General features: G+C 38.9%; 1 protein-coding gene across 1 annotated transcript; it reads right to left on the bottom strand.

Moving 5' to 3' along the window:
- Nucleotides 1–6,537: 6,537 nt before the first annotated feature.
- On the bottom strand, nt 6,538–7,479 carry LOC105074554 (olfactory receptor 7A17-like). The gene has a single exon (XM_010962131.3). It carries the CDS (start codon nt 7,459–7,461, stop codon nt 6,538–6,540), a length of 924 nt encoding a protein of 307 aa, XP_010960433.1. The 5' UTR covers nt 7,462–7,479.
- Nucleotides 7,480–13,181: the final 5,702 nt, after the last annotated feature.

Genomic DNA, 13,181 nt, shown 5'->3' with positions numbered 1-13,181 from the left:
AAATGCATTCAAACATGCTTATGAAAAAGATATAAGTAAACTTTAGTTGAATTCAAAAGCATGTATTCCACAAGATGGCAGCAAATTATTGTTTTTTTAAAATAGATCTAATCATGGCTAACAGGCATGTGAAAAGATGCTCAGCATCACTAATTATTAGGGAAATGCAAACCCAAACTACAATGAGGTATCACCTCACACTGCTCAGAATGGCCATCATTAAAAAGGCTACAAATAATAAATACTGGAGAGGGTGTGGAGAAAAAGGACCCCTCCTACATTGTTGGTGGGAATGGAAATGGATGCAGCCACTATGGAAAACAGTGTGGAAGATCCTTGTAAAAACCAAGTGTTACCATATGATCTAGCAATTCCACTCCTGGGCATATATCTGGAAAAGATATATGCTAATTCAAAAAGTTACAAGCACCCCAATGTTCACAGCATCACTATTTATAATAGCCAAGACCTGTAAGCAAACTAAATGTCCATTGATAGATGAATAAAGGAAATGTGATATATGTATATATAATGGAATATTACTCTACCATCAAAAAGAATGAAATAATGCCATTTGCAGAATCGTGGATGGACCTAGAAATTACCATACTAAGTAGAGTAAGTCAGAGGGAGAAAGGCAAATATTACATGATAATACTTGTATGTGGAGTCAAAAAGTAGTACAAATGAACTTATTTACAAAACAGAAACAGACTCACAGACATATAAACAAACTATGGTTAACAAAGGGGAAATGTAGGGGAGGGATAAATTAGGAACATGGATTAACAGACGCACACTGCTATATATAAAATAAGTAAACAAGAAGGATTAGCTGTATAGCACAGGGAGCTATATTCAATATCTTGTAATAAACTATAATGGAAAATAATAGAAAAAAGGTTTAAAAAGATTAAAAAAGAATATGTATATATAAAGCCGAATCACTTTGCTGTACACTTGACTCAAACATAATATTGTAAATTAACTATACTTCATTAAAAAATAAAATAGATCTAATCACAAAGGGCAAAAGGTGGCAGTAAGAAAAAACATGTGAAATACAATGGCAATGCATATAAAAGGTGGTTTATTACTGCTAAGGATGCAGAAGAAGTTTTTAATGTTTGAAAAGCAATGGGAGGGAGAATAAAATGTGGCCAACAGACAGATTTGACCACTCAAAATGTATAAACTCTCACTCAACCTCACAGAGACGGTATACATGCATCAAATATTTAAATAATGAATAGCAAACTTCTTTTAAAAGTTGTAATTCTTTGTTTGAAAGAATGCAATAAGAAACACGAATAAAGAGAGACCGGAATAGGGAATTTGGACTAGAGGAAGTGGTTGCAGCTTAGAGTAGTTTTGGGTGAAACGGTGGCACAGAAGTGGTGCCTGGCACACCTATGTGGGAGAGGGGAAGAGTGGGGAGAGAGAAGCTGCGTGTGTCTGTATTTTCAGCATAGAAGACTTGTCACAGTATTACAAATGCATCTCATTCTCCCCTTCTCTCACGTGTTGGAGTGTAGTTCCTAACCTTTGCTCTCTGAGCTGAACATGAAATAATTGTAAAGGAAATGATACAAAAAAGAAAGTTTAAAAATGCAGAAGCTAGTACATAAAGCAAAGAACATGCATAGACAGTTTGCAATAGCTGACAAGATAAAAAATATATTCAGTCTCCTAGGTAATAAAATAATTGCAAAGTAAAGCCCTTTACTTTCTGCCTGTTGGCATATTAAATGCATTTTTTTTCGAGTGAATAATCAGTGTGAGAGATTCTGTGAAACGTGTAGAAACTCACAAACTGTAGTCACAATTGAGTAGCTACCTCCACTGATCTGGATCTTTGTAATGAATACAGAACATGCTCAAATATACCTCACCTTAAAAGTTAAAAATAAATAAGCAAAATGTCCTCACGTCACTGCAAGTCCTTCCTCATCTCATAGTCTGTTACCCTACTCCCCCAAACTGCAAAGCTCCTTGGAAACGTTCAAATTTTACTGACACCACTAAGTCTCTCTTTTCTTCTTGAATCTCCTCCAACTGTATTTTTGTTCCCATCACTTAGTTGTCAACAATAATCGTTGTATTGCTGAACCCGATAGACACTTCTCTTTCTAACATATGGAATAAGTTGATTGTAAATTATTAGCCAATCAAGCAAACAAACATGAGGCTCTGGTCCAGCTGTTTAGGTCTTCGGGTGGCCTCAGCTAAATGTTCTTGGGTTTCATCATCTCTGACGTTCTCCTGCAGTGTCTATTGGGCTCTTGCACTCACCGAGATGGGAAGTCTGAGAGGAAGGCCTTTGTGTGGAAGCCCAGGCTCCTCCCTGGATGGTTGATGATGGAGATTGAAGCTCTGTCCCCAGACAAGGGAGAAGGAGGAAATGAAGCACGGGTCCCTGAGCCAGACTTAGGAGTCCAAATAAAAAACGGTTCCCCTTCCACTCAAGGTTGAACTGCTCAGGAACTGCAGCAGTGGAGATATTTACAGCTCCATATATTGGCTGTATCTACTCACTACATGTGCTCATTAACACATTTTCCAAGATTACTACAACCCCTGAATACACCATTTCCCCAGGGGAACTTGTCTGGACAGAATGGAAATTTTCCAGCTGATATGCTGGAGAGATGAAGTTTGTTCATCTCTTTGTTCATCTCATCTCTTTGTTCCTAAGAGACCAGGCTAGAAGTCATGTGTATCCAATTCTTATTACTACTCCATGAACTGTCCTGGCTTCCAGAGGTCTAATATTGAAACTTTTTATAGCCTTGAGTCAAAGATTTCTCCAAATCTAATCCTGAGGAAGCAAAGCCATCTTGACTAGGTCCCTTGGCTGCCGAAGGCACTGACTTGTGATGAAAATACAGCTTCTGATACCTCCAGAAAATTACTATTTCTCCTTCAATAAGGGAGTAATCTGTGGTGGTTTTTTTTTGTTGTTGTTGTTGTTGTTTTTGCTATAAAACCATGGGTAAAATAATTCTTGGTTCCATAATGCTTTTGAACATCAATTAAAATTTTCATTCTTTTAATACAAGTGAAGAGCTGGTATTTAGTCCTTTATTTATTAAACATTTGGTAATTATAAGAGATACATTTAGATCTTTTAACACACCTTGGGTTGAACTTAGAATTTTTATATGTATTGTCTCATTCATTTTTTCCAAAATTTTGTCCTATGTGGACTGTACAAATATTAGCCTCATTCTAAATTTGCAGAATTGTGGTTCAGAAGGGTTAGGTGATTGGCCCAAAATATGAACTGAGTAAGGGGTGTGTTTCATATAGTACAAAGGATATTTTTAGTTCTCACGGTCTAAGCTAGTGTTTCTCAATCAGAGATGATTTTGCCTCCAGAGAACACTTAGCAATGTCTGGAGAAATTTTTGACTGTCGTATCTGGGCAAGTGCTACTGGTATTCCCCAGTTGAGGTCAGGATGCAATTCAGCAAACTACAAAGCCCAGGACAGCCCCCACCACAAGGAATTATTCAGCACAAATGTCAGTAGTGGTGAGGTTGAGAAACACTATCCTAAACAAGCACTTCTCCCAACATCAAGGTGTGTTTAAATCACTAGGGGATCTTGTTTAAATAGTTTCTGATTTGGCAGGACTAGGGTTACCTAGAGATTCTGGGTTTGTAAGAAACTCTCATATGTTGTTGATGTTGCAGGTCCTGTTCTGTGGACCACACTGTGTCAAGACTGTACCCAGTGTTAGAGTCAGATATGGATGTTTTTAAGTCTTATCCATTAAGAATCTTCCTTCCCATCTCAGGTCTGATGTAAGGTGGTCAAATGTTGGACCCAGTCATTCAGTTTCTGCATTCACAAGGTTACAAGTGCGTCTTAAGAGTATTTCCCTCTTGATAGGAAATAAAACTTTTTTTTCCTTTGTTTCCACATCTACCACTGGGGAAATACCATGTAGGGAGCTGGTGTGAGAAATAGATCATATTTAGAGTCCATAGGAAGTTACTTTGCAGTGATAGATGCTCACTCCATAGCAGTTATTACAACTATGTGTGAGTTCCACATTTACTAAGCTCATTGGGACTCCAGAGAATCTCTCGGAATAGGAAGTGAGCCCGGGATTACCTGATCCTGGGAGACAGTGAGATTTGATATTGAAGATCTCCTCCCAGGACCCCACCCAGGGGAGCAGAGCGCTTGAGGGGCCACAATTCTGTGTTCTAATCTATGAAGGGACGTAAACTCTGACCCCTTATGGTGGCTCTCTATCACTTGAGTAAGAATTTTTAGACTCTTTTGAGCTATTTTTACTGTGTTTCTGTGATTACTCTGGAATGTGTAGAATTGCTGTTTCTCAGTGAATCATAGTTTCTTTCAATTCTTATCTTCCTCTGTTTCTAGTCTATAACATATAATTCATAAACGTTTGATGTCAACAAAAGTATGAAACGCTTGTGTGTTTGTTTCTGCCCTAAATAGAATTTATTTTTCACAATTCTTGTTCTGTCCCTCCTTCTCTTAGGAGGACTGTACATCCTCGGCCATTGCTTTGAGTCTTGACTGTGCCTCATGTGGGAGGAGTCATGACCTCACTGCTTGGCTTTGAACTTGAACATGTGACAAGCTTTGGTGGCTAGAATGTGGGCAGACTTGACAAGCTCAATGCCTAAGAAGAAGCTGTAAGAGGCTTTGTGAGATTCTACCCTTTCTCTTACTTTTCCCCTCTCTTATGAGCATGGGCACCTCTCACATATGAGCTGTTCCATTGGCGTGGCTCCCAGATGAAGACGTGCATGTGGTCTAGCACAGTTGGGACAGAGCCATAGACACCTTGCAGCATGTGTCTAATGTGATCATAAATAACTTTCATTATTTTAAGACACTGTGACTTGGGGAGTTACTTGTTACCACAGCAAAGCTGACTACTACATCCCTTTACATGATATTTAATAAAAGTTAATATTTATCTACCAGCTAAATGGACACTGCAGGATACTGATTTGTTCAAGTATGTATTCCCAGGAGATATGCATGTGGGATAAAATCTCCAAAATAGAAATTAAAGCCTGAGACTTTAAAAATATTTTAAAATATAAATATGGGTACTCTCACCTATGTTCCACTGATTTGATTACTAATTTATAGAATTATAATAAAAGAATTATGTGCATACCTTGTTCTCTGAACTCATATTGTTCCTGAGTTGCTTTCCAAAATTCAGAAATCAAATCGATTTGGATCCTGAGGAGTTACTTGTACTATACCTTCTATTAGACATTAAAAAATCCTCATTCACATTTTCTCTTTCTCTCCCCCAAAAAACGTTAGAGAGAGTTGTAAATTTCAGGTTCTCAGCCTGGAATGTAAAAATCTGGAATGTACTTCCATTCCACCAGCACAGGAAAAGATGAGTACTCTACAAAATGATATATTTTCTCAAATCCATTGGAGAGCTGAGGTCACAGATCAACCTATTATTCTGAAATATAAGGAAAGTCAGTAGCATCCAATAAGAGACAAGGCTGTGGGGCAGAGCTTGCCTGGGGGAAGATCAGGGGAAGAAGGTAGTGCTGACATTTGTCAGGCAAAGTTTTGGGTAAAAATCTTAAATAATATCTAAAAGTCAAGTGTGGATTGGCTACTATGAGAACATAGAACTGATATTGTTAGGTCTACTATTATTTCTCTGTAACTCTCAGATAACCATGCAGGTGAATAGAGAGGGTGGCACTGACCACTAAAATCCCTCAGGTAAAGAGACCCAGGATCTGGCAGTTGGAAATTGGACTGGAAACGGTCAGAAATGATAGGAATCAAGGTGATATGGATGGGACACAAGCAGTATTTAATATAGTTGCCTAAGTTGTCAATGCAGTTTTTATTCATATGAGTAATACAGCTCATGACTCTTCTTTCAGTAAACAAAGGGAAAACAATTAGGGTAATATACGTCACTTGAAAATAAATTATTCTTGAGAAAGGCATGTAGTCCTATGGAAAAAAAGGGAATTATCCGAATTTATCTTATATGATCTTTGGAAAAACTTTGTGAAAATAGGGGGGAATAATAAGATAACTGTCTATATATGACAGAAGAAAAGCCTAATGAAGTGAGTTACCTAAATTGCATAGAGAAGTTGCCAAGTAGAGTTTATTCCATATGAGTAATACAACTTATGACTAATTTTTTAGCAAGATAAAAGAAAAACTTGGAATGATATATGTCATTTGAGATGATACTATTCTTAAGAAATCCACAGAGACCCAAGAAATAAAAGAGAATTTGCAAATATTTCTCATATAAGTTTGGGAGGAAATGTGTGAAAGCAAGAAAATGGCACAGATGGAAAAAACTGTATATATTAGAGCAGAAATCTTAGTAAGTCGTGTAGAGAGAAGTTGAAGTCAAAGAAATAAAAATTTCAGTAAATCATAGAAAGAGCAAATTTTACACCCACAATATATTCAAAGAATAACTTCTGTCTCCATTTATTTGAGCCCTGCAATCATGAGCACAACTTTGCCCCAGAAGAGTTGGCCCTTTTAAAGCCCAATGAATCTTTTCAGAGCCCCCTTTATGTCTTTATTCCGTAGACTGTAGATGAAGGGATTCAGCATGGGTGTGACCACATTGTACATCACTGAGGCTGTTACACCTGAATATGAGCTGTGAGAATCAGCAGGGCTAAGGTACACTCCTAGGGCTGTACAGTAAAATAAAGCAACCGCGGAGAGGTGAGACGCACAGGTGGAAAATGCTTTATACTTCCCCTGAGCTGATGAGATTCTTCGTATGGAGGAAACTATCTTAGAGTAAGAGTAAAGTATTCCAGCAAATGGACCACCACCCAGCAGCCCAGATACAACATACACAGTCACATAATTAAGGAAAGTGTCAGAACAGGAACCCCGGACCACCAGATTGAGTTCACAGGAAAAGTGGGGGATCTCCAGGACTCTACAGAAGGACAGCCGCAACATCATTAAGCTATGTACCAAAGAATTCAGGGCACTCATCGTCCAGGACATCAGAACCAGCAGTCCACAGAGCCGGGGGTTCATGAGGACTGTGTAGTGCAGGGGGCGGCAGATGGCCATGAAGCGGTCAAAGGCCATTACTGTCAGAAGGAAGTCATCCAGTCCTGCAAAGAGTACTAAAAAGTATATCTGGCTGATGCAGCCTTCATATGTTATAAACTTGCTCTGGGTCTGGATGTTCCACAGCATCTTTGGGATGGTGGTGGAGGTGAAACAGATGTCTACAAAGGACAGGTTGGAGAGGAAGAAGTACATGGGGGTGTGGAGGTGGGAGTCAGAGCTGATGGCCAGGAAGATGAGCAGGTTTCCAAACACAGTGATCAGGTACATGGAGAGGAAAAGCCCAAATATGAGGGGCTGCAGTGCTGGCTCCTCTGAAAATCCCAGAAGAATAAATTGTGAAATCCCTGTACCATTGCTTCGTACCATGTGGTGGTGATCACTACCAGGAAAGAAAAAAATAACCTGATTAATTTCTACACATGTGGGCATTCACCTAGTGAAAGGCTGTGAATTATATTTTTCAGTCATAAGGAATCTTCTGTGATGTCCGTGACTATAAATTCCTGTCTGACACTCAGCCTTTCCCCCAAGAGGTCATGTATTACACAGTTTTAAAGCAAAATTCTTTCATGCATTTTGAGAATTTATGTTGAGTACTGACCACCTTCTACAGTAAAAGTGTGGGATGCTGACAACAAAACTCTCTGCAATCCAATGATGAAGAAAGAATATAAATTAGCAAATAAAAAACATATACCAGGTCTTAAGGTGACAGGTGCTATGAAAATACAAGCAGGTACGAAATAGAGCTACTGGAGCCTTTATATTTTACTGGGGGTTCAGGAAGACCTGAAAACAAGGAGAAATTTGAACAGAGATCTGACAGAAGACAAAGCGGGAGACACTAGGTTATCTAGGGGACAAGTGTGCCCTGTTGGGGGAAGACTCAGTGCAAAGGTCCTGAGGAGGGAACTTGTTTCAAATATTCAAGACTCAAAAGGAAACCAACGTGTCCATGGGAACGAGCAAGAGGGAGAGTGAGGAGAGACGGTGTCAGAGAGGGTTGAAGAGCAAGGTGGCCTCCCTGCTGCAGCTGAACCTTCAAGACACAGGGAGTCCCTCACTCACGTGTCGTTCTTTTCACATTTTTTATTTTGTTTTAAATGATTCCTGTGAATAGAAATGGGCCCCATCTTTATTTCCTTGTGTTGGTTAACATCATGGTGTCTGCCTTTTAAGGGTCACATTTTGGAGTATATAAACTTAGTACCACTGCCCAGAGAACTGCTTATTCCCCACAGCACACACACACACACACATACACACGTACACACACGCGCGCACGTACGTACACACACACACACGTACACACACGCGTACACACACATACACACACACGTACACACACACATACACACACACACACACACACACGCACAGCACATTATGACTTACAGGGATTGTTACTCCCTGGCTCTTCTCACTTCCAGCCACAATCATTAGGAAAGAAATGATACCAGGCAAGTTGCCAACATCAAATTATTTTTATCCTAGAGAATGTAGAAACCCAAATTCAAGTTGGTAAGCCTCCTGTGAAGCTTCATTTTAATATGACCATTTTGTGCCCTGTATTAAAAAATAAACTGTCAAAAAAATTAGTGAGACAAGAAAGAAAAAGACATGTGGAGGAAAACAAGGTCCAGCTGTGGGTCACATCTCTTGGTGGCTGCCTTGTTACCGTGCACAGGACTTGGAGTATGTCTACATCATTTCTGCAGGCGCTTCACCCTCTAGAAGTCTGATGGCCTGGGTGGTATACACATGCCCCCCCCCCATGCTGGCCCCCCTTCATCTACAAAACAAGATCGAATAAGCTCAGGTGGTACCTGAGAAAATGTGATGAGGAGAAAGCTTCCCTGGTTCTGGCTGGAGTCCAACCTCAGTTGTATCTCCTTGACGCCCAGAATACCTAATACAGCCGCCTAAAACAATTTATCGAAGGAGAAAGGAGCCATTTCTTTACAAAGTCAAGACACTTACTGGTTGAACATGGCACCAGAAAAACTAACAATTATTGTTAGAAAATTGTTAGAAATTGTTAGACATCATTATGTTAGAAAAAGTAACAACAGAAAATACACAATGTATAAAAACAGATGAGACTTTAAACATAAATGGTAAAAGACTTTTGTAAATGATCTTAAATACAAAAATACTTTTGAATCAGAAAACCAATTTTTGAATCTCAAATCTACCATATATTAGCTGTTTGAATTTAGTGAGACTACAGATCCATCGTAAATGTTAATATCCGTACTCAAATAGTGGGGTTAGTGATAGCCATCTTCCTAGGTTGGTAGACAAATTTAGTCAATATATATAAAAAACTTAGCATAGTGTTTTCATGTTACTAAGTGAATGATTGTCACTGGTGATGAGATTTGGCTGATTCTTTTTTCTTCTACCTGGAAAATGTCTCCATTGCTTCCCTGCCTCTTGGGTAATGAAGAGTTACAAAATAAAGCTCCTTAGCATATCCATTTTGCATATTAAATACAGTTTTTTCATATGAATACCCAAGGTGAGAGAAGATACTGTGAAATGTATGTCTCAAGAACACTTGCACGTTAGTATCTACCTCCATGAGTCTGGGTCTTTCTGATAGATACAGAACATGCTTAAATACATCCCTTCCTAAAAAGTTGGGGGAAAAAATGCCTTTAGTTCACTGCACATGCCTCCAAGTCCAGTACTCTATTTTCTTACTCCCCTTAACTGCAGAACTTCTCTAATAGGTTCTAATTTTACCGGAAACACTTTATGCTTCCAATTCCTTTCTCATTTTCATTCAACTGGGCTTCCATTCCCATCACTTAATTGTCAGCAACGACCCTGGCATTGCAGAGTCCAACAGACACTTCTCTTTTTAACATATTAAACAAATGAACTGTATGTTAATTAGTAACCTTGGCCAACAAATATGGCAAATATCTTGGGTCTGGGGCAGATTGATTAGGCTCAGAGGTGACTTCAGATAAGAGTTTGCCACTTCCATTCTCTCTCAACCTTTTCTGAAGTACCTGTTGAACTCTCAGACTCACCTGGATGGGGTCTATGAGTGGGAAATCTCTGTGCAGATATCTGAGTTCCTCTGTGGGTGGTTGATGATGTAGACTGAAGCTCTGTTCCCAGGTAGGTCAGAAGGAAGGAGTGAAGCACTGGTCCCTCAGTCAGATTTAGGACCCCAAAACACAACAACCAGGTCCTGTCCAGCCCAAGATAGTCCAGCCTGAGAGACTGCAGCAGGGGAGATATTTACCACTTTCCATGTCTGCTCATTAGGCAAAATTTCCATTGCTACTCTCACCCCTGAGTGCATCACTTCCCTGTGGGACACTGGAAACAAAGACAATTTTCCCTGCTTTATTCTGTTCCCAGGAGACCAGGTTAGAAGTCAGGAGAATCCAGTTTCTATTACTTCTTCTAATGAACTCGCCTGCCTTTCACAAGTCTTGCACTTTATCCTGACCTTGAGTTAATATTTTCTCCTATCTGCAACTGAGGAACCTGTCTTGATTAGGTTCCATGGTCTTCCAAATTATTGTCTTTCTCCAGGGAGTATAGCTCCTGATACCCCATAACATTGGTGAACCTACTTGAACAAGAGAGAGAAGGTGTGTTTGTTTGCTACAAAACTGTATATACATATTCCTTGGCTTCTTGTGACTTTTGATAAATCACTTAAGAGATTCATGCTTGTAACTCTAATTTAGAGCTGTCATTTATTCATTCTCTTTTTTAAAAAGCTTAATTATAAGATAAATCTAGATCTTTTTATGCACCATGAACTGAGATTAGAATTTATTCGGATTGTCTTATTTTATTTTTTATAAAAATCCATTCTGCATGGTCAGTACTACTATGAATCTCACTTTACATTTGCAGAATCAGGGCTCAGAAGGGTTAAGTGATCTGCCACAAGTTTTGAACTGAGAAAGGGACTGGCTTTGATGGGAACTCCTTCAAGTTTTCCAGTTCTCATGCTCTAGGCCAGTGAGTCTCAAATGGGATGATCTGCCTTCAGAGAATATTGACACTGTCTAGAGAAACTTTTGGTTGTCACAACTGGGTAGGTGTTACTGCCACCCAGCAAATTGAGCCAGGGATGTCAGTCAACATCCTGCCATGCGCAGGGTGGTCCCCACCACAAAGAATTACCCAGAACAATTGTCAACAGTGAGGAGATGACAACCAAATCATGACATCTCCAACGTCAATAGGAGATTCATAGGAATCACTTGGGAATCTTGTTCGGAGGCAGATTCTGCCATGACAGATCTAACGTGGGCCCAGAGATTCTGCATTGATAACGAGCTCCCAGTTAATACTGATTCTGCAGGTTGGTCTGTGAGCCATTCTTTGAGTACCACTGCTATGGTCCAGTATTAGAGTCAGGTGCAAGTATTTTGAAGCCTTCTCCACCAAGCATCCTCCTGCCATGTCAAGTCTGATGTTAGGTGGTAGAATGTGGGACTCAGTAGTTCAATTTCTGCATGCTCTAATTTACACGTGCCTCTTGAGTGTTTTCCTCATGACAGAAAATAAAACTTTTAGGCGTTTGGTTCTTCATATGTAGGTTTTTGGTTCTTTCTCTATAAACTTGGGATACAAATTCCACTCATCTTATGGAGTTGACTTTTGTTGTGTAGCTGCTATTGTATTATATGTCATGTATTATGTTAATGCATTGCAAATAGACTTTTAGGATTTCAAAATGTAGCACCGTGCCTTTCCTGGAGGTAAATGTGGTTGATGATTCAATTTCATCTCTGATGATTTGTCCACAATACTTTTAAATTAATCAAGTGTGTAGACAATATCATGATATTCTCATAACTTATGGATATACATAGAGGCATCATTTTTATTAAGATAATAATATTTATTTTTATTTTAAAACTATTACAAAGGTATTTAAAGGAAAAGTACAAAAATAATTTAAAAGATATGTCACAATAGTAATTAAGAGTACATATACACACATTACTATATATAAAATAGATAAACAACAAGGACCTACTATGTAGCACAGGGAACTATATTCAATCTCTTGTAATGAGCTGTAATGGAAAAGAATCTTTAAAATATATATATGTATGTATATGTATAACTGGATCAATTTGCTGTACACATGAAACTAACATTGTAAATCGACTACACTTCAATAAAAAATAAAAAATAATTGTATAATTGCAAAATGTAGTATTAGCATTATATCGTAGTAGATTAGGCAAAATATAATGGACTCATCTGAAATCTTCGTAGTGTTGTATATATTACATTTAATTAATCTATTAATAAAATTTGCTTCTCCATTGGAAAAAAAAAAGTACACATGAGAGGACTAAGACTGGCTGATCAGGTGTCAGGGCTGTTGAAAAAAATGAGGTCTGCTCGGGGGACAAAATTAGTTTTCATGTGTAGGTTTTACAGCGAATGGTGGCAATACAAGAGAAGACGGCTGCGTTTGGAAATCCCAAATTGGCAGAAGAGAAAAGTCCGTTAAACAAACGCATTGTCTCATCAATACATAGGGTCAAGCTAAAGGTGACCACACTTCTGGAATTCCTGTTGGTAGTTGGTTCAGTCATGCTTCTTCCTCTCTTTTGGCAGACACTCCTCTACATGGAACCAGACTTCTCTGACACTATCTATCACCACCCTCCCTCTTGTACTTTCCACTGGATACAACAGCTTCCTTCTGAGACTTGATCTTCTGAAACGAGTGGCCATTCCCTCTGACCAGCACACACTTCCCCCAGGTAGTGTGTCCTGCCCTCTCTTCCTCAAAACCTCTGTTCAAATGTTTGCCATTCTACCTGAACACCCAATAAAAAATAATAAGCCCATTAACTCTCTTCTTTATAACTGATTTCTTTTTCTTCACAGCATCTGTCACCATCTGAAAATTTGTATGGTTTTTTCATTTGCTTATATTCTTTCTCCATCATTGGACTATAGGAACTGTTGTCTCTCAGCACCCTATACTCTTTGTTTGGAAGTCTATCAGTCCTCAGTTTATATTCCCCAATGCATGACACAATTCCTCATTAAAAGTGTACAATACATGACCACTTGGGGGAAGG

This window comes from Camelus bactrianus, chromosome 22 (assembly GCF_048773025.1).
Source record: "Camelus bactrianus isolate YW-2024 breed Bactrian camel chromosome 22, ASM4877302v1, whole genome shotgun sequence".
Classification (NCBI taxonomy): Eukaryota; Metazoa; Chordata; class Mammalia; order Artiodactyla; family Camelidae; genus Camelus; species Camelus bactrianus.
The sequence above is the reverse complement of the archived record's forward strand: the minus strand, read 5'-3'. Positions and strand labels throughout refer to the sequence as shown.